The sequence below is a fragment of the Calypte anna genome, chromosome 6 (assembly GCF_003957555.1).
Source record: "Calypte anna isolate BGI_N300 chromosome 6, bCalAnn1_v1.p, whole genome shotgun sequence".
Lineage (NCBI taxonomy): Eukaryota > Metazoa > Chordata > Aves > Apodiformes > Trochilidae > Calypte > Calypte anna.
Window position 1 is genome coordinate 32,552,573 of NC_044252.1, and position 22,974 is coordinate 32,575,546.

Below are 22,974 nucleotides of genomic sequence, written 5' to 3' on the forward strand. Positions count from 1 at the left end.
GCACTCCATCTGCAGGTAAGTCTTACTGTGGCCCCTCACCATCCTTGGGGACAGTCATGGGGGATGTCCCCAGTGGGGACAGCCCTGAGGCCAAAGCTGCCAATTTCCTTGCTTAGGTTCATTTGCTGATTCAAATACCTGTTCCTGTTAGAAGCCAGTGATTATTTTCTCTCCAAATTGTCAATCTGTAACTATTCTGTGACCTGGACCTGCTTATTCTTAAATTTTGAGGTGCTAGATGGCAGCAGAGAGTTTGTTGTTTGGTTTTTTTTTTAAATATGACAGTCAATCAAAACCAAAAAAGACCAAACAAATTAATAGTGTTAAGCTAATGGGCTATATAAAAGTGTCAGTAAGAAGTGATCAATGCCATTTAATTTCAAGGCAAGAAAAATGCACAACCAATTCAAGAAAACTTGCTCTTTGAAGCAAGCTCTCAGATAGAAAAGACATAATGAAAACCTTCACTGTTTTGGCTCTCCAAGCCATTACATCTGTTTGTGGATAGCAAAAAAAATGAAAAAGAAAAGTTGTGTTCTGTGTTTTTCTGCAGCTTTATTTCAGTGTAGCCAGATGTCCTAACTCCTGTCAAAATATTTACAAGTAAACATTCAGTAGAATCAGAATCAAACCTAAATGTCTGGTCCAGATCCAAACATCATCAGTCCTCAAATCATTCTAACTTGAGAGTTAGAGATGAGTTGGTTGTTTTTTTCTGGTATTTTAAAGGAAAATCCATCCTGTTCTCATCTCTCCCCCAGGACTGGTCATTTCCCATCACATATTTGGGAGAGGTAAAGCAGCCAACTCCCAGCCCCTGGATGCCGAGGTGGTTTCTGCAGCATTCCCCAACTCTGGAGCTCAGGAAAAGCCAACAGGATTGCTGCTCTCACCACCCCTACCCCTGGCTTTTCATTGCATATTCTGGGGATATTATAATTTTTCTGAGTAATCTTGAAATGTGGGGGAGGATTTAGAGTAAGGAGGAAAAAAACCCCAGATATGATAACACCATGTTAATCCATACACCAGTTAATTTAAATGAGAACTGTAGTAAAGATGAAAATTAAGTTGATGGTATTGAAGTCATCAGCTGGAATTGTTTCTTAATCAATGACAAGAAGTTATAAAGCATATTACATGGACCCTTCTCTTAATGCTGAAGAAGATGGAAAAATACAAGGCAGAAATCAGAGTTAGACATGTATTAAGTTACCATAAATGTGGGCTTAGCCACAAGGAGGACAAAACATAAGTATTTTTTTCCCATTTCTGCATATACAGCCCTCAAATCTTAGGGAAAGAGGAGCTCTCCCTGCCATAGCTTGAGTCACATATCTATTAAAAAAAAAAAAAAGTTGCATACCAAATTCATGAAATTTTTGTCTGCAACCTTATCTAAATGTCTTACTCTTTACTGGATGCCTGGGGGATTTTGTAAGGCTGGTTTCATGTCTGGCTCAAGTCCTACATCTTGTCATGCATATCCCCCCGTGGCACCTCACAGCAGAGACTGCACAGAGCTCAATGTAGAGAAAAGAGTCTACCCAGAGCTGGGAGGATGCTTGAGCAGTTGATGTCCCCGTGCTGTAAGGACAGCATCCCTGTTGTCCTTACTCACTGTTACCAGTGGCCCAAAGCAGAAAACACTTAAAAAATCCACTTAAAATCCACTTAAAAATACAGAGATTCTTGGTTTAGCACAGCAAAAAGTTTAAAAATAATGGAATAAGGTCAAGAAGCTTGAATTATGTCTGTGAGGTTGCCTGAGCTCCTTTCATGCATAGGATTCTGTCCAATTTTTAAAGAATCTTCAAAATAATAATGAAAAAAACCCCAAAACAATTCATGACAACTAACTCCCAAACCTGCTGTGCCTCTCTCAGTGAACAGCACTGCTGGGTGGCACACATTTCACTGCCCACAACAGCAAAATAAGACAATATTAAGACAAAATAAGAATCTGGAATGATTTTCCCAAGCCTCCATAAGGGCCAAGAGCTTCATATGGACCCTCCAAAGAGCAAACCTTGGAAAGAGCCAGAGAGATCAGTTGGCATAAATCAGCAGAGGGTGCAAGGACAGGAGCTGACAAGCTAACTCTGCCTTTTCTCCAGGCAATATGTGGTTAAGCAACCCTTCCTTAAAAGCCTAATGGTTTGTGTGCTTTGAGGTGGAAAGTTAAAATATAAAAAGCTTTATTGGTGGTGGGGGGAAAATCCTTGTGCTATGTTTTATATTCATGGAACAAAGCAACTGAAATCCACTAGGACAGAAAAGGTCTGCACTTATTCTAAATAAGTCACTTTTACTCAGGACAAGCTGTTTCTTCCATATTTGATACCATCTTTAACTCATTGTTTCTCACCAAATGACTCGTGGTGGTAAGAATTTCCTGAGATAATAGGATTCTATTTCTAAGCAGTAATAATAAGTATTATCAGATGCTACTTGGCATTCAAATTTGCAAGAATGGAAGAAAATTCCTCCACCCAAATATCAAACATACACATTTTGGCCACTGTTACTTTACACAAAGAAGCAAGAGGGAGAGGCAGCTCCTTGCCAGAGTTACCCAGACAGTTCTGAGACCCTCAGATGTGCTCTGGAAGAGAGATGCTGAGCACTGAAACAATTCTTTTTCTAGTGTTACATGCATCACAGTGTCTTAAAACTGAGTATTTCCTACACAATACCACATTGACACAACACCTGGGCCTGAAAAACAAGAGAAAGGCAGAACTCAGGCTGCTTGTCCAACTTTTATTTTGACTGCCTTGATATTTCTAAGTATTTTTTCTCACCTGCTTCCATGTGCAAGGTTCTTCTATTTTTTAGTGTGAATGGGCTGTAGCTGCTGTACCTGCTCTGTATTCTGCTGCTGGTGGTGTGAGCCCAGACCTCAAGGACACACTGTTCAAATTCTCCTGAAAAGCCAAAACCATTACAATTCTATAGGGGCACTTCTATTAAGGGTTGCTGCTGGTTTGGTTTTTTTAATTACAAGATTTTAACGATAAGAAAGTGCACCACAAGCAATAATTGACAGTGTGAATCTTAAATCCACTTTTAGGGATGAGAAACAAAACCAAAGAGTAGGTAAAATGCACTCATGCTACAGACTTAGGCTTGGACTGACCAGAGTACCTAACATTACATCCCATGTTTATACAAATATTGCTGGATATTGTTTAAATTGACTTCCATCCCAGGTGGAAAGGTGGAATATAGAATTATAGATATAGATGACTTAACTAGCCTTGTGCAGCCACAGCTAAGACAACTTTGTTGATGATGAAACCATCCTTTCCTCCCCCATTTCATAGACCCCTTCCAACCTTTGCAAAAATAAAAAGGGACAGCTTGAGGCTCCCCCCAGTGCTACCCCCCTCCTCCCATACCTCCTCCACTGCCACTGTGCTCCCCAGCATCCTGCTGAACCTTGGGCAAGAAACCTGGACTGCTAATATAGCAGGAAATTCTCCAGGTTTTTGGATGTTGGGTTATTTGTGGATGGTTCAGCAACTCAGAGGATGACCCACTGTGTCAAAGGACTCAAGAGACATCAGTATCCATCAAGGTGTTGTAATCCCACCAAGAAACAAGAGTATGTAGAGGGTCAGGGCCACACGTGGGTACTGTAGTGACTGGGAGGTAAATATCCCAGGAATTCTCAGGGAAATAGGAATTAAGGGTGGCAGCAGAGAGGCCTCGTCCAAAGAGGATACTGGGGTGGTGCCACTCTGAATCTAAGTCAATAATTCAAAAAGCCAAGAGGCTCATGTGTTGAGCACTGAAAAGTATGATGTGACTGTGCTGGCAGTGACTGGCCATTAGACATATCAAGGGACCTGAAAGAAAATAACAGGAATGCTTTGTTTGGCCATGCAAACACTTGTGATGTTTTGTGAAGTAAAGACAGCTTTGGTGGCACAAACTGACACGCAAGAACACGATTTCCTACTGGATAATGAATAATCCTGAAGCAAAAACTATCAGAAAATATCTGGGCTCACTTGGCCTTGCGATTATTTTTTTTTCTCTCTGCTTCTTGTTCATCCCAGGGCTGCCAGTTCCAGGGCATGTGTTGAAAGCTTAACTGGCTCATAAATGTCAGAGCAAACTTTAACCTACAAAGCCAGGCATTCAAATTTCATGGCACTGGTGTAGAAGACAGCAGGGTAGCACAGCCACAGTGGTGTGGGGCAGAGGCAGCACTTGGGATCACCAGGGAGAAATGATCCCCCTGTGGGGCTGGGAGACTTGTGTTCTACAGACAGGCAAGATACTGCCATCCTGCATCCCAGATGTGCCACCAGAACTGCCTTGTCCCTGTTAGGTTTCTGTACTTTATCAGGAAACACCAACACAACTTTGCTGCCATAGCTCCTTCCCCTCTGGCTTCCCAGCCAGCTTCTTCCCACAGACACTGCCAAACACAGAGGACTGCTCCCCATTCCCTATTATAACAAATCTCCCATCTCCCTCATTTTTTGATTAAAAAACACCCACATATTCATAGAGGCACAAGAACAGCAAAACAGCAAAAGGGATGCTTTAAGTTACCTCCTTGCACAGGACTGATGGTACAAGCACCAGAGCAACAGATGCCATGAGCCAGGAATGCCAACAGACTTCTGAGCTTGGGGTTTCCTGGGGGCACTGCTGCACACTTAGTTCTTCCCCAGAAATAATTACACCTTATCTTTCTATTGCTGTGTCTTAAATGAAAAGCAGGTGAGTTTCTGCCCAGAGGGTTTCTGCAGCTGATGGTTTGAAATCTCTGCTCTCAGAGTCCTGTGCTACAATGAGCCACCCTGACCAGGACACCAACAGCCACAGCCACAACCAGCTGTGGATGGGTTCTGTCCCTGAGCCTTCCCTTCAGTGAAACAGCAAGAAAACCCCTCAGTAACACTGCACATCCCACCTACGTTCTGTCTTCTTAGCAGGGCACGCCGAGGTTTTGGCGTCTCCTCAGCTTGGAGCTTCACCCACTTTCTGCTGCCTAGAGGGAGACTGGGAGCATGAGGCAGAGCAGGAGGGAACAGCCAGGCTTTGAAGACATGGAGAAACAACCCCCCCACCTGCAGGATCATGCATTTGGAGGCCATCCTAACAAATTCAAATTGGGGCAGTCACAAAGTGTAGGGAGGTAACTTTAGTCCTTGCAGCACCCTGCTTTTGTAGGAGAGTTGTCTGAGCTCCTGCTCTCCCAGTACAGGCTCTGTCCTGCCTCCAAATCCCAATTTACTCCATGGTCACCTTCTCCTGACCCTGCTGCTCCCCCTTGGCCAGCCAGAGCTCTGCCAGTGTCTCCCCTGGCAGTGCCCACCACCCCTAGGTCTGGATGGGTATTACACAGCACACAGCACAACCTCCAGCTTTGTTGGCTGCTCTCAGTTCATTTCTCTTAAAAGCTATGAAATTGCCCCAGATTTGGGAGCACCACAAGTACTCATTGTGAAATTCAGACCCTTTTTAATCCGAATCAGGGCATGTAAGCACTGTGGCTGTAGGATCACAGCTCTGCTTTGTTTCAAGCACAGCAGAAACCATGTTCCTCTCCATCTCTAACTCAGACACAGCGCCGCTATTTTTGCTGGAACTTGGGGTTTTTTGTTTGCTTTTTTTTTTTTTTTTTTAAATTCACCTCGAGGTAAAAAACTCATCATGGAATGGAAAATCTCAGCTCAAAAGAAATATAAAATGTGGCAAAATTACACACTAATGGGAACAGGATTTGTACTAGGGGGTGCTGGACAAACCTAACTAAAGACAGCACCAGCAGCTCCACCTCTAAAGCATATTTTGACCCTCTGTGTAATTAGACACAATTCCACAAACAAGGAATTCTGTAAACCACGCTGCATACATTATATGCAAAAGCCCCAGCTATTCACTGGATCCATCTTTCCACCCACATGGATCCAATTACAGAATCAGCACCCAAACTCCCAGAGACAACCAAAAAAAGAAGGAAACGGGTAAGCCAAGATCATCACGAGCACACTCCAACTTTGCTTCACTCAGTCAGGCATTGCAGACCTGCTTAATTCATCACAGACTGCTCTAAAGCTCTTAAAAAATCTCTTTATCCTCTCAAGTCTGCACCTTTATCCCACCCATATTTTCCCACAAAAAAACCCCAGTTACCTGCTCACCTCTTGCAAACAGCCTGCTCAGTGTGATGCTCTCATACAAAGATGTTTGAACCACACATTAAAAAAAAAAAATAAAAACCAAACCCAAACCCACACAGTAACAGAGGAACTGGTCAAGCTGAGTAATGCAATGAGACTGAGCTGCTTCTCTGCCTAGAAGCCTCATAAACCTGCCTATAAAGGCTATGAACCAGCATTTTCAAAGACACCACCCCCTTGAATGGCTTGGATTATGTCTCCATGCCAGACACACGTTTAACAGCAGCTCCTTAATGCACTCAGGACACTGGGGCACCCTGGAAGCTATTTCCCTCCACACAAGACTAGTTTTTAATAAACCCCTATAAAGAATAACCCTTCAGTGGCAGTTTATGCAGTTAAATGAAGACCTTAAGTGTTAAATATTATCATTTGGCAGTGGGGATAGTGATTACAACATGTAGCCTGAGGATACTTCACCTCCAGACCTGCCACCACCCTGCTGTGTGGAATAAAGTCTGTTTCTAGCAAGCTCTCCAAGGCTTTGGGTCATGACTAGTAAAGTGGATGGCATACCCAACCTCACAGAAAGCACAGAAATTCACCCCTGTGCTGCAAAACATTCAGCTTTTCTCCAGGTAAATATAGCTTTGTATTCCCATACACTTGTTTTTTAAACAAGAAAAGCTGCACGAGTGCTCCCAAAGAACAGGAACTCGCTGCAAGTGGCTTCTTTGGACCACACTGCACTCAGTGTGATGGAGCAGCAAGGAATTCTCCTAATAAAAACCATCCTCTTAGCAAAGACTCCTCTTACCAGCCTGCTAAAGGAGCTGCCTAATTTCTCATCATCTTTCACCAATTATTCCATACACCTTTCAAGTCAAAACTATGAGAAATGGTCATAATGCTCATTTTTTTTTTTTTTTGTACAGTGTTATTTCACAGCAGCTGGAATGGCCCCTTTTCAGTGCTTTACTATTCATTCATCCAAGATTAGAATCCTAGAATAAAAAATAGCCATCAGAGAAACCAATCAAACAAATTGCTGTCCTTCTAATACTTTGAAAACACTTCAGCTTTTCTGCATTTTTCAAGGTAATTGTTACAGTGCTGCTTACACTTGGTCCTAATCTGTTGCTTACCAACACAACACAACACAACAGTATCTTACAAGGATCTTAATACCAGTTCAATCAAATCACCAAAGAAGTGGCAAATGACAAAATATACTTTAAAAAGTTATGTCTTCCACACATTTACAGCTTAGAAAAGAACATCTTTTGACCAAGAAAGAAGAAGAAAGCTCATATATCAGAGGAAAATAATCTAAACTTCAATCACATCTAAAGCCCTGTTAGCAGGTTTGTCGTGGGATCCTTTTGAATTTCTTGTACACTCAGCAGCTAGATCTGATAGTAAACATCAAACCAGGGAGGCAGCTTTTGAAAATCCAGGCTCAGCTGATATAACTCTTTTAAGTCAAGTTCAAAGTAAATTTTGAAGATGAGATAACGTACTACACCTGAGTGTTTATGACATTCAATAGGAGAAATATGCAGCTCCCCACTGCACTGTACCCTGGATATTCTTTCCCAGCTCTCATCTTCTCCTCTTTGCCCCCCACCACACACCTCCAAAATGACCAAAATTAATAGAGCTAGGTAATACCTAACACACAGAAATCAAAGCAAAAACCACCCTGTCCTGCTGATCAGCATTTTAGCTTTGTTGGAAACTCCAACAAGTCCCACACATTTGGCACCTATGGACACAGAACAACTCCCCTGGGAGCTCTGAGCTTTCCTCTGCTGTCAGAGTGGTTCCAAAGAATGTTTATCAATATGGTGATAGGCACTTCATATATATAAATATAAATATATATATAAAAAACCTATTTCACCTCCTTGGCATCCAAGCAATGCTGCAAACTGTCACCCTGCAGGCCACCACCCATCTCCTTAAAAGCAGAGAAACACTGGAACTCTTTAAGAGATAAGCCTTAAGATATTCCTCCTAAAATAACACTGAGTTCTGCTTTTGCTGCTGATGGGAAACCTTTCATGAGGGTGGGGGGTTTGCATGAGGGAATTACCAGAGTGCACACCAAAAAAAGCCAGAGCTGCTTTGCCATCCCTTGGTTTCCATCACAAGCAACTTAAGCTGTGTGAACTGCAACAGAAAATGTTACTTATAGATTTTTTTTTTTCTGCTGGAAAACTGAACAAATAGAAGGTAAAAGTCACCTGTGCTGTGAGACTGTAACATATAATCAGTAAAGAATGATTCTCAGGAAAGCTGCCTTATCACCACACACCAATCAAAGCAAAGCTGTCCTAACTATCTTCCCAAGAAATACTCCAATAATGACTTTGAAATTTTCCATAGGATGATAGTCACTATTATGGGATATCATCTGCTTTCACATGCCCTGATTGAAGAAGAAAACTCAGAAACAGCCAAATCTCTGCCCTTCTCCAAGAACCAAGCCAAAGCCTGACCTGGGGAAGGATGAGGGCAGCTGCATGGAAGTGGAGGATGCCAAGTTTTCCCCAAATCCCTGGCACTGTGCTCCCCCTGCCCATGGAGAGCAGTGCTGGGAGCTTGTGTGGGAAGTGGTGGACATTTGAACTGGTCCCAGTAGGAGAAGGAGGGGAGGAAGGTTATGGCACCAAACTCTGCATTCTGGCTCTTTTTCTGAGCAGAGGAGACCTTCAGAGAGAAGCACATTTCATGGAGCACAACACCCTCCTAGAGACAGTGTGAATTTACTCTGATGTTTCAAACTGGGAGGCATCTCAGTAATTCCAGTAGACATTAGGATAAAAGGAGAAGACCTGGTAATTTAGCAAAAATCCTGCTCCATACAGGTGACCTCCAAAATTAGGAGCCAGCATATCCCTTGCCACTGTTTCAACATGGCTATGACTACTTTAAGCCAATGCAGAAGACAAGGAATCTAGTCCTGGATTTCTTTATGTCTAAGTGCTGTAAAAAAGAAAGAAAAATCCGATATTCTACCTTAACCATCTGTCAGCTTGTACAGAAAAACTGGAGCAAACTCTTTACCTTCACAGATTCTGTCCAGTCGCTGCCGCTTGACTTTGTGTTTATCCACCAGTGCCATTCTTGACAGTATTCTCTAACTTTCTGACTCAAAAAGCAAAGCAGTTCCCCAGGAGCTCAGGAAAATTCCCAGGGATCGGCGTGCATACCGCCACAGTCGATCCTGCAGAGAGAGGAAAGGATTCATTAGGATTTCCAGCACACCAGGTGAGAAGTGCCCATCCCCACCAGCAGAGAAGGGTTCCAGAAGCACAACTGTGATTTTTAGTGCTTCCAATCCTGCCATCCCACTGGTCACACATTTTATGCTGCAAATCAACCTTACAACCCTTTTATTTTCCCTGCGATTAGAAAGAACAGCACTGTACCCAAGAGCTGCTGAAGTGCTGCCTGGCCTTCCCAGTTTTATTTCTGTCTTAAAAATCTATTCCTAGCAGATAAAATCCATTAAGCTATTTTGCAGGCTCAGTGACACTGAAGGATTATTAGAGAGTATATAAAAAAGGGAAAGTAGCTTAATCTCTTCCAGTATTTACACACACACACAGAGAAACCACTTCCACATCTTATTTAAGTCTTGCCCTGTAAAAGTCATCATTGGACCTTGAATTTCCAGCTACACCTTGAAACATCACCACAGCCTGTCCTTATCTTCATAATAGCATCAAACTTTGGGTGCCAGAGCTGCTGTTTCTAGCAAACACACTTTTAAATGCTAGTGAAAAAAAGCCACAGCCATAAAAGCTGACGTGTGGCTGATTGGTAAGAAATGCTCTACAGAGGGACAACAGCTACAGAGGCTTTTTTGCAGCTTGGTGACAAGGGACGAAACCCCTGAATGGATCCTCTCAGGTCTGATGTTTTTGTCCCTATGGAGGGCCAAAGGTTTGTTTAATCCTTGAAGGATCTGCCCTGAGCTGAAGCTGCAGACCCTGAACGTGCCAAGCAAGGTGCTTCCACCCAACAGCTTCCCTGTCAGACCCAGGTACCAGGTTTTAGTCATCCAAGAAAAGACCTTAGGATGACAACTGGATTCAAACAATTCAGCACTATGCACACTATTTTTTACTGCACTACCAGTGATTCAATATCCTCTTTTATAATTCCAGGTGAGGACAGATGACCTTGATACAAACTGCAAACCATCCAGGGACACATCCCATTCAAGAGGCTCCTGCCCAGCTCCCCAGCCATCCACCACTCCTTTAAGTTGACTGAAAGGTGCCAAAAAAGCAGAATTAATGGAAAGTTGGGATTTCCAGAAAGAAATCCCACCACATTTTTGGAAGTCTTGCAAGGAGAGAAGAGGAAGAAGGAGACAGGCACAAGAACAAGCACAGCTAGAAACCCTCTCCTGAGAGGTCACTGGTATCACTTTAAAGTCTCAGCCACTTTCAAAGTAGTAGAAAGGGTTAAAAAAAAAAAAACTTCTGAAAAGCCAGCAATAACCACAGATTTGTTATCACTCATTCAAACTGAGCCCCAGACAGCCCCTCCATGGCCAGACAAATTTTCACACTGTAAAAAACAAACCAACTTACAAACAAAATTTCCATGACAAACTAAAAACCACTGGGTTCCTCACATAGCAGAGGACACAAAAGAAGAAGACACCACAAACCAGGAAAATCCAAGCTGATGCCCAAAAGTTGACCTTGGGTAAGATCTGGAACTTCAACTTCTGCTTCCCCTCCTCTTGGGCAGCAATAGCAACACTTAACCCATCCTCTCAACAAGATTTCAGGTTCTTCCTCATCAGTCAGGAGTTCCCACCTTGCACCTTATCCCTCTACAACACCTTAGGGTTCTCCTAACCCCATACCAGTGCAGCAATAAATTCCCAGCAAACACAGTTTAACAAACTCCATAGGAGAGGCTGAGCTGGGAGGGGTGAAGGCTCTAACAAAGCCACTGAGTACTGAGCTGACAATTTCATGGAGATGATTGTTGTTATTATTATAAATGGTTATCAATTATGCATCACATTGATAGTTCATTTGTAAAAGGGAAAGGGTTGTGTTGGTAAAGCTGAATTGTGACAAAGGAAGACAGGCGATTTCCTGGTAGTTAATGGCCAATTTCCCAGCAGCACAACTGCAGCATAATCTCTGAGATTTATAGCAGTAATTAATTGATTTTTTTTTTTAAACATAGGGATGCTAAAGAGCATGATTCCCACTCACATTAATAATTACTGCAACATTCTAAAAGAAGCAGAAAACTTCCATTCCAGAGGCAGAAGTTTGCTACAGTGGAAGTATTTTTTACAATAAAAAATAAACTGTTAGGCTAGCTAAAACCAGAGCAATTAACAGCATTTCCATGACCAAGTTTAGAAGTTTATGTATGAATCTTTACCTCTACCACATCCCACTCCAGGAGAAACACCAGGTTGTAAAAAAAATCATGTCAGGAGAGAAAATGTCAGCATTTTGTTCCAAAACTGCTCAAATGGTTCATTGTGTTGGGGCTGCAGTTCTTTGCCCCAACAAACAAAATCAATGTGCAATGTGTATTTAATTTTGACAAGGGTGCATTTCCTGATGGATGAATGCTTCCAGTGAAGTTCTTTCCTCCTGCCACCTCAATTCCCTGCAGTACTCCCTGGGGGAAAACTTCCTACAAAAGGAACTCCTAACAATCAGAGAAATTACTGCTCATATTATCAGAATCCCCACCAGCTTAATGTAATGCCCATGAATTAACTCCTTCCCTAACAACATTAACTAGTCTATTTTTTACCTGACAGGTGCCCATGATATCAACCAGCATTAAAAGCCCAACTCAGACTTATTAACACCGTGGCAGAAGCTGCTGAGAAGAATTTGGCAGGGATGGATAAAATGGAGAAAAGCAGATGTGCAGGGCACAGAAACAAGAGGATACTCCCCAGCCTTCATAGGAAGCTGTAATTAGGAAAGCTGCCCTCCCATTTGTGGGATGGAGGACACAATTAGCCCTCTACCCAACTTCCATCCATCCTCAGTGATTTCTACATCCAACCTCATCTCAAAACAATTGTGAGGGTGAACGCTCCCTGCAATAAAATAAATACAATCAGGCCAGGCAGCACAGAAATCGTGGTCAGCAATTAAAATCACAGAAAACCTCATTGTGTAAGGAAATGTGAGGGAGAGAAGTGCATGCACAAAAAAAAAAAATAAATTGTACTTCATCTTTGGGGAGATTAGGAAACAAGTGAAGTGATTTACATACAGTAATTGCATGGCTGGGTTAGCCTCCAACAGTGTCATTCCAAATGGAAATTTTCTTGAAACCCCTCGGACAGGATGATAGGCCAGCAGTTTGCTTATTTATTTAAAGAAGAAAGATACTTAAATACATTTTTTTTAAGGAAAAAAGAAAAGAACAATCTTGATGTAACATGTCTGAATAGCTGCTTAATATTGCCTGTTAAATACCACAATCCATGAGGCAGAAAATGAGAGCAGAGAAAAGTGCATTAGGGCTTTTTTTTTTTTTTTTGCTTGTGATGAAGAGTGGAAGGAAAGAAAAGTCATTTTCCAAAAGAACATGCAGTGACAGACAAAAATAAGAGAAAAGTGACTTTATGAAGAACGTGGTTGTCTTCTAAGCTCTCTCTTAACTTGGGCAACATCTTTTCCCAGCACAGGAGCACAAACGTGGGCAACATTTACCCTAAAGCATCCTTCCCAGGCACAACCAGCAAACCATGGTAGTACCCAGCAGATGACTGAGTCCCTCTTCCACGTTCTCTCTCTCTGTGCCCAGCCCTGGGAAAGTGGAATGATGTTTCCCACGTCCTGTTTTGTGTTGAGTGGACACTGGTGTGGGCACACAGCCCCACGGCAGCACCCCAGGCTTTGCTGAGTGGAAACTGCCCCTGTGGTTCCTGCCCCAAACACAGCTGATCAGCCAGGATGTGATAAAAGTCTTCTGAGGGGTGAATAAAGTCAAATTTAATGGTTAGAATCTCTGATCTTAAAGGTCTTTCCCAACCAGAACAATTCTGTAATTCTGTGGTCAACTGGTACGAATGCACCACTGAGAATACAGTTGGAGGTTGGGTGGTCACCTCTGGAACTGCAAGCACCTTTCTGAACAACCCAAAAAAGCAAGTGAACACCCCCAGACCTTTAGTGGAGTCTGCAACCTGCTGCTCACAATTTCAGACCACATTTATCTGCCTGGCACAAACAACACGGAGATTCCCTACCTGTAGCTCCCCTGTTTCAGAGAATCACAGGATCATCCTGGTTAGAGAAGACCTTCAGGATCACTGAGTCCCACCATAACCTAACTACCATTAGTTAGTAAAAGCAACCATTAACCTAACCAACAAGTACAGTGCTTAAATCATGTTCCCAAGCAGCTCTATGCACCTTGCAAACACTTCCAGGGGTGGTGATTCAACCACCCCCCTGTGCAGCCTGCTCCAGTGTTTAATTACCCTTTCAGCAAAGAAATTTCCTCTAATACCCAATCTAAGCCTCCCCTGGTGCAACCTGAGTCCATTTATTCTTGTCCTGGAGCAATTTCCAAGCAGCAAAGGCAAATTTCCATCCTTCCTCACATCTCAACTGGCTTTCCACACCTACAACTCCTTTAAAGAGGGGGAAATCTGGTCCAAAGGTTTTGATGATACCAGCAGACATTTCTGAGGCTTTCAGACAGCAGCAGCTGCCACGGGGAGTGCAGGAGGGGTTGAGGAGCTGAGCTGGGCTCCAACAAGAAAGGAAATGTGGAGAAAAGAAAGAAGAAGACACACAGAGATAATGACAGGGGAGGGAAGAGGACAAAGGGGATGGCACAATGCAGGAGGAACACTGTCATCCTTATGCCATCCTTAAGTGGGATGCCCTGCTCAGCCCCCACCACCTTCTCCTCTCCCTAAAGCCCTGGCACGCCTGCTGGGGAGGAGGGAAGGGACAGACAACATGATCCCTCTTGAGATCCAATTTTTTTTTTTGGATGTTCTTTTTAAAACAACAATAAAACAACACGGGGAACTCACAGTGTCAAGATACCATTAAGCCTGATAGCCCAGCAGGAGCCAAAAATGGATTAAACATCTGTATGGGCAGTGAGAACAAACGTAGCTTTTCATTAACCAGAAGAAAAAAAAAAAAGGTGGTGTTTTTAATTTTTTTTTTTTAATTTTTTGTTTGTTTTTATTATGCCTGAGGGATGGAAACCCTCACATTTGGGAAGAGGAGTCACAGTTTCTGTGTGGTCAAAATTTGGACTTCTCCTGCTTCATTAAACACTCTCAGACATTCCATGGGAAAGAAGATGCTGGGGGGGAAGAAAGAAAGAAAGAAAGAAAAAGAAAACTATTTTTTTTTCCCCAGTTTCTGGAAGAGCTTCCTTGGCTGTAAATCAAACCTCAGTGCCAGGCTCCCAGCTGCCTGCACCATCCCCCATGGATCCTCAGCACCCTCAAAACAGCGAGGGCAGGACTCTTGCTGCAAAACCCATTGTTAATTAGGTTTAATGCTTTTCCTAGTGATTAGTCCAGCATTGCTGCCACAGAGCACTCAGCACTGGTTTGCATTAAGACCCCTCTGTGGGAATGACTGGATGCTGCTGCGGGTGGCAAGAAGTAACTGTACTAAGCCCTGGTGAGGCCACAGCTTGAGTCCTGTGTCCAGTTCTGGGCCCCTCAGCTCAGGAAGGAGATTGAGGTGCTGGAGCAGGTCCAAAGGAGGCAACTGGGCTGGCGACGGGACTCGAGCACAGATCCTATGAGGAGAGGCTGAGGGAGCTGGGGGTGTTCAGGCTGGAGAAGAGGAGGCTCAGGGGAGACCTCATCACTCTCTACAACTCCCTGAAAGGAGGTTGGAGCCAGGGGGGGGTTGGGCTCTTTTCCCAGGCAACTCTCAGCAAGACAAGAGGGCAGGGTCTCAAGTTGTGCCAGGGGAGGTTTAGGTTGGAGATGAGAAAGAATTTCTTTCTGGAGAGGGTGATCAGGCATTGGAATGGGCTGCCCAGGGAAGTAGTGGATTCTCCGTGTCTGGAGATATTTCCAAAGAGCCTGGATGTGGCACTGAGTGCCATGGGCTGGGAACTGCAGCAGGAGTGGATCAAGGGTTGGACTCGATGATCTCTGAGGTCCCTTCCAACCCAGCCAGTTCTATGATTCTATGATTCTAAGTGGGGTGTTTTTTTTTTTTCTCCAGGTGACTCAGTTTTCTGCACAGAAACTTCAAGACTGAAGCCTTGCCCTTCCACTGCCTACCTGGTACTTTTCCACCAACTGGGATGGAAAGTGCATCTCCTGGGTGCCACGGGCTGGCAGAGAAAGGGGGAAGGCAGCGGGTGGAACTCGCTTCGTGGGGAACCCCCGCTCCCACATTAGCACCTGCTGATGGCAAATAAAAAGCTCTCCTGCTCTCCCCCCCACCCAGAAAAGGAGAACAACATACTGTAGGAGTATTGTGCTGAAGAACTGGTAACGATTTGGAGGAATTTGCTATTATATGAGTGAACAAAATGTACCGTAATGGCATATGAGCCCGCACATCTGCTGCTAAATGAAACACGCCACATAATGATGCAGACCACATCTAAACCCATTCTGCACCAAGATACACACTGTGCTGCAATAATAAGGCTTCAAAGACAACACAGAGGGACCCATCCTGCATTCTTTTGGCCCTTGAAAGTTCTGAGGAGTAGCCCTCATCAGTTCTACTCCATCAAAGCTACTTGTTGACACAGTAATAAGAAGAATCACAATTATAAATATACATATATATATATATGTGTATGCCCGTCAAAGGAAAAGAGACATATGGGAGCATTTTCCTTCTCTCCATCTGAATGATGTATAAAGCATGGGAAAGGTTTTTGTTTAGATCTGTTGTTTTTTTTTCAGTTGTGTTTGTTTTTTTTTAAGACTGGTATTTCAGGTTACAAACTGTGCTCCAGATTGGCTTCTCAGTAGCCAGAAAGATGTTCCAAAGAGCTACTGAAAATACAGCACAGAAGTTGCCACAATAGCCATGGTACAAAAGAGAGGGGAGTGAGTCACCTATTTTATTTTTCAACTTTTTTTCCCCTTGATTTTATTTTCCATCATCAGGGACTAGCTCTTGGCTTTGAAAAGAAGATCCAGACATGCTCTCTTGTCAGGTAGTTACAGCTTTCTGCAGATCCCCTGTGGGTTTTCAAGTAGAAATAGGAAATACCAGAACTGGCACTCCTTTCATTCTGAAAGCTAAAATACAAACAAGCAACCCAAACAGACAGCAAGAAAATTGCTTTAAAGAAAATAACTCTCATCACTCTTTCTGGCATCAGAACTGAAGCTGGTCGATGCTCTGCTTACCCTGCACCCACAGCCTGCAGGGGCCTGGTGGTGGGCAAAACAATAACCAGGAGCTGAACCCAAATTATCCACTTAGCTTCAAGAGAGCCTAATCCATCTGCTAATTAATCAGGGGCCTCCTTCAGCCTCTCTTATCTTGTTTTTGTAAGTATCTGACACTGATAACGCACACACTGATACTGCTACAGCAACCTAACTGGCTGGGAAACTACCCTTAACATCTAAAATAAAGCAAGAGGAAATGATAGGCAGAAAACTTTACAGTCCCTGCCACACCAAAAGATAATATCTCCTTTTTTTTTTCTCCAGAGCTACTGAAATTATTTGCTATTTATTTCCACTAACGCTGGAGCGAGCTGAACCTTCCCCCTCTGCACATCTGGATCACCCAAAGTTCTCCTCTGCTCAGCCTCTTATCTGCTCCTGCAGCAGAAATCAGCACAGGCAAATGAGAAACTCCGAGAAAAACGTCAATTTGCTGGTTTGTTGGGTGAGCTATGCAGTTCCGTGGCCATTAGAGGGCATTTTATACTGCAGAGTGAACCAGCTTGGGAACAGCAGCACCACCTCCCATCTGCAACTGATGGAGAACAGTTTCTGTCCTCTCTCATGCAGCAATTGCCTCTTTTCAACCTTTCCATATGCTGTAGATTGATGAGCAAGCAAAGACAAGAAGGAAAATAAGATGAAACAGCTACAAAAATGTCCTGGTTAAACAATCACCTTGGTGTGCAGCTATTGCTGCTTCCCAGGTTAGATTGTGTTGAGTTCACCTTGCTCGCTCCAACACAGCAAACTTCATCCTTTCTACTCTCACAAACTGTAATTTATGTATTTTTTTTAAATTATGAAACTATTTAATTCGAAAAAGGAAAAGGAAAAGGGAAAAGGAAAAGGAGAGGGAAAAGGAGAGGGAAAAGGAGAGGGAAAAGGAGAGGGAAAAGGAGAGGGAAAAGGAGAGGGAAAAGGAGAGGGAAAAAGAAGGAGAAGAAGGAAAAGGAAAAGAGAAACAGAAAAAAAGAAAAACTCTAATTGTGCCATGGCTCCTTTACCCATCTCTGGAGCTTGAGAGATCTCATCCACCTCTGGAGCTGAAAGAGGCAAATCCAACTTCCTCACTGCCAAGAGGTAGGACATGACCACTTACCTTCAGTTGTCTCCTTCCTAGTCATTACTACACTGCTAGAAGTGATCTTTAAATTGTTTTCAGCTTCTGCTGAAACCACACAAAGCCACCCACTTCCCTGCTTCCGTGGTTTTCCTCTCTCCATCTAAGCACAAATCAAATTAGGAAAGAGACAGATATCTCACTGTACATCTCCAAATAAATGTATGTTTGCAATCAGGGTGGCCAAACTTCCTGTGTACCAGCTTGCATACCAGAATCTTCACGTGGCTCAGAGCCACATCCTCCCAAACTCTGTACCCCTCTCCCACCACACCCCCCCTATGCCCCTGGGAAAGCCTCTTGTTTCTCCCACCCCAAATCTCTGCCACCAACCCACTCAGCCCACATCTCTCTCGCTGGGATCCACCCAAAAGCACAGAGCTGGGTGAGTGGCCGCATTTTGAGGTGCACTGCAACAGCACCCAGCACTCCTGCCTTGCAGGATGGGATTAAACACCTGGATGTAGTACATCCTGCCACACTACTCACAACTTACTCCCAAATTCCTCCTGAATGGGACACAGGACAGTATGTGCAGCACTAGCAAGGACCCAGGGTCCCAAGGCTGTAAGACCAACACTAACCCCAAAACCACCTGGCTTTGTGACCCTTGCAAGCCCTTGGCTCTGGATAGCTCCTAAACAAAAGGAATAATAAAAGAAGCAGCTAGATGAGCCTACCCTGTAACCCAAGCTGAAAGCAGGTGCTGCAAACACCTGCAAACACCAAAAACCAAGACCATGATGGCACCCTCACCCCTGCCAGCACAGCCCACCTGTAAGACCTACAGGACATACAACCAAAGTTTCTCCCTTCATTATCCCATCATCAGGATTAGACAGTTAAATTAAATCTTGCCCCACACCTTCATGCCCCAGGAAGGAACCAGAGAAGGAATCCTGAGCACTGCCTGGCACCACCATTCCCAGCTGGTGGATGGGTTTAGTTGTTCAGCAGACCAGGAGACTCAGCCCCACACCAAATCTTCCCATCTGGAACACCCTCCCTGTGCTTCTCATTGTATCACAGATATCCCATGTTTTGGCTTTTTTTTTTTCTGTCAAATTTCCCAGACCTGTCCTGGCAGCTCTGCCCAGGAAAGGAAAAGGAACAGTGACAGTTTTCAATCTCCAGGAAATCTTCAGAGCCCTTATCCTCGTGCTTATATTTACAAGCCACTCTTACATAAAAAAGTCCTTATCTGCATTGACTTATTTAGCAACATGAAATAAAACAGCCTGAAGCTATTTATGTTGCTAAATGTACTTTTTTTTTTTTTTTTAATGCACTGTGTAAAGGAATATTCAAAGGGGAAAACTCTGTTTTGTTTGTAACACTTATTACTATCACGGAAGAAAATATGTTCTAACAAGTCTCTGAAGGGGGAAACACATGTAATACCTTTAACAGCTCAGCTAATTCCTCTTTCGCTGCCTGGCTGCTGACGAAACCTCAGATGGAAAGTCTCAGAGTGGAAGCCTGGAAAACCCCTTTTCTTGTGGTCCCAGTTCCTTTCCCACTATACAACCTCTTTCCATCGGAGTGAGCCCTGTTTGTTTTCAGCACATGGCAGCTTTACTACACAAAAAAAAAAAAAAAAAAAAAAAAAAAAAAAAAAAAGGAAAAAAAAAAGAAGAAAAAAGAGAAAGAAAAATGAGAAAAAAAGGAAAAAAAAAAGGAAGAAAAAAAGAGAAAAATAAGAGAAGAAAAAGAGAAAGAAAAAGAGAAGGAAAAAAAAGAAAGGAAAAAAAAAAGAGAAAAAAAAAGAAAGAGAAAAAAATAGAGAGAGAAAGAGAGGAAGGAAAAAAAAAGCAGGGGGGAAAATAGGGAGGAAAGAAAGAAAAGAGTTCAAGAGTTCAAGGCTACGTCTCCATTCAGGCGAACACCCACAATGAAACCCGTCCCCCCGCCGGTGCTGGGGGCATTCCTCTCCCCACCACCTACCTACAAAAGGGCCTTGTCTGAGGGAAATGAGAAATGAAGGAAGGATCTGGGTGTTCAAAAGGATGGAGAGGAGGAGAGCTCAGCCCTGCTGTGGCATCAAGGACCAAGGAAGGCTTGGATCAAAAAATTGAGTCAGGGATGAGGATGGAGGGTGGCTTGGGGAGGAAGCAAGGGAGAGCCTCCTGCACATGGGGCTCCCCCACATGCAAAAAGACATCAAGGATGGAAATGTGTGAGTGTTCCCATGAAATACCCCGGGAAAGGGACATGGGATGGCTCTGGAACAGCTCACCTGCCAAACAGTGCCTCCTCCCCACTCCTCCATCCCTGTCCCTCCCTCTGTGTCTCACCCCTTCCAGCATCGCTCACGCCGTTTAATTTCCAGAGGAGTGAAAGGAGAGGGAAGGAGGGAGCCAAGTGAGCAGAGAGAGGTTTAGATAACAGTAATAAATAAGATGAAATAATTCTCTCGCCGCTGACCTTTAGCAAGTCAGAGGATCCTCTGCAACCACCACAGGTTTGCATAATCTACACATCTTTCTTTTAAGAGCCTTGCCAGCTCGCTGTAGCAAGGCTATTTTGGGATTTAACGACACTCAGGTTATTGACCTAAATTTATAGAGGCTCATCTGGAGCCATAACAGACCATTGTGTGCCCAGGCCTGCTCTGGATGCCTTAATACACAGATTATTGATGCAATGAACTGTGACGGCTCCTATAGAGCTGCTATGGTTTATTGTAGCAACACCTACTCGGGGTCTCTTTAATGCACAGATCAGTGACACAAAAGACAGAAGCAGCCACTACTTGGGGATGCATTATCCCACGGATCACCGACACGACAGACCCCAATGGCTCCAGCCTCCTGCAGCAAGGGAGCAAACACCCTGAATCCCTGGGTTCCCAAATCCTAGGGAGATGGCCAAGAGGTTTGGGGCCCTGTGGTGTGGGGACACTGCCTCCCTTCCCACTCAAACCGACTGGCTCCGAGAGGTGACATTTGCAGACAGCAATTTGCTACTGAAAATAAGGATTTACACTGACATGCCTGGTGGGATGTAAACTTTTAGCAAGAACTCCCACGGACCTGCATTATAGATCAAGGGTAAAATCCTGTAGGAGAAACACATGGAAATTCTCCAGAAAAAAAAAAAAAAAAAAAAAAAAAAAAAAAAAAAAAAAAAAAAAATCAGGGTCCAATTTTCAGCACCAAACAAAAGGAAACAAAACCATTCTGTTTCAGGAGGATGCAGAGAAAATGAACACAAATGGGAAGTGCACAAATATCTACGTTTCTTCCTTCTTTTCCTCTTGAAGAACAAAAATAATCCTAAAAGGCTGAAAGTTAAGCACGGTTTAAAGAAAGTCCCTCGTGTGGGGAGCTCTCGGGCTGAGAAAAGGAAAATTAAAACATTCACACTAACCAAGTGTTCAGAGCCTCCTGACAAACAGCAGCGAACGGTTCAAAAAGCTGCAGCTGGCTTTCCACTATCGTGTGCATCTTCCCCACTATTTACCAGGAGCTTTTTTTAACATTGGTGACACTTCACATTCAAAACTGCAGTTAAAAATAGACCATTGGTCCTCCTGTTTTGACCCTGCAAATTCCCCCTCCTCCTTCTCCTCCTCCTCCTCCCTGCCTCCTGCACCCTGCTCCTCCTGCCCTACCACCAGCTGCAGGGTGATGGGGGGTGAGGTGGGGGTCTCTGCCCAGCTGCAAGCCCAAGGTCCTCCCCAAGACCTCACCTGACCCCCAGAGCATCCCTCTCCCATTTTTTTTCCCCCAGAGCCTGTAGCAGGTTTTATTTGCAAGAATGAAGGCAATGGATCTACTCCTATCTCCATTTCCCTTCCCACCTCCAGAACACGAGTCTGATACTTAAAAAAAAAAAAAAAAAAGCAGCCCAAACTACTGTTTTCTCTACAGCTTTAAGCCCTGCAATCAGCAGCTCAACTGGGAGCTCAGGGAAAGAAATTCGTTTGTTATCCTTTAGCTACTTAAATTCTGAACCTTCAAAACCTCCTCAGAAAATAGGCCTGGGGAACGGCTGCCACTACTACGAGGAGCCCTGCACAAGAGTGACTCGAAAAATCAATATCCTTCACCCAACTTATCAAATTTACCATGGACATTTATACAGTGTAATTAAATAGAAAAGACATAGAAATACAGAGGAGTATTTGCACGGCACTGCATAACAATTGCATTATCTCTGGGAGAGAGGACACTTTGACAGAAAGGAGGGAAAACACCATATATCAACCAAAGAAGCCACATGGAGCATGGGGAAGGTCTCTGCTCTCATTGCTCCCAGGGCATCTTTAGCACTCAAATAAAGACAGCCACAAAATATACATCAGGCTCTATACCTAAGGCATTTCTGCAGGTCCTGGTCACTCAGTTGAAATCCAAATTGCCCCGGTGATGAATTTGGTCCACAAGGCTCTCAGATTCCTGTAGGGTCTCCAACACACATGGAAGCACTTCCCCTTGGTTGGTGTGGAAGCCAAGCAGACACTATTATGCTGCCTTTCAGCATGTGAATGTACCAAATAAAATTGATTTTGCCCAGTAATCCACTCGGTAAGACAGTGATGTTTTCCACAACCAGCAGCCGTCTCCACAGACTCACAAGATAAAAATCTATGCAAGGTTAAACCTGGGAAAAGCTGACTGCCAGCTCAGGGCAAAGGAAAACACCGTGGAAAAGGCAAACTAGATTATCTGGCCATTTGTTAATGCTCTTCTCACAAGGGTTGTGTTACAGGCATGCTTTGTGAACACTCCTTGCTTTCAGGTAGAGCCAAAGAAGCTGGCTCCCTGCTCAAAGTCCTTACAAGCAGCACACTGCTGCAGGTGGGACATCCTTTTTGTCACATTGACCTCAAAATCCAGCATAGACCAGTGCAATACTGGACACACACTCAGGTCCAGGTGCCAGTGAGTGAAAGCCAGGTGTGTGTGCAAAAGGTGCCCAGCTACTCATCTCCTTGCACTGCAGCCTCCAAGGTTTCATCCTTGAGGTTGCCTACAATGTTGAGACATTGTCTAATTACTCTGACCAATAAAAAAAAGTTAATAAACACAATGGACAGGACTCCTACCACTCAGGTGGGGATGTTTGGGATGTAATCAGTTTGTCCAACCAAAGTGCCAAATGTCAGCAAGTAACTTGCACACCAGAGTGCATGGGAGCTGGCAGGGGATGTGCAGCAGCAGAGCAGGGGCAGCACACACCGTGCACCATTCCCACCACATCCCAAGTGTCCCAGAAGCTGAGCTGAGACTGCTCAGCAACATCCATGGCTGCTCCTTCCCTGCATGTTACTCCTCACTGCC

At 43.9% G+C, this 22,974-nt stretch overlaps 1 protein-coding gene across 1 annotated transcript in view; it reads right to left on the bottom strand.

Annotated features, from left to right (window-relative positions):
• The window catches only part of CTBP2 (C-terminal binding protein 2), a 129,954-nt gene that overhangs the window by 46,598 nt on the left and 60,382 nt on the right, over positions 1 to 22,974 (bottom strand). The window contains exon 2 of the mRNA XM_030453660.1: positions 9,213 to 9,372. Within this exon, the coding sequence (XP_030309520.1) occupies positions 9,213 to 9,270 (58 nt within the window). The 5' untranslated portion in view covers positions 9,271 to 9,372. The remainder of the gene's footprint in view (positions 1 to 9,212; positions 9,373 to 22,974) is intronic.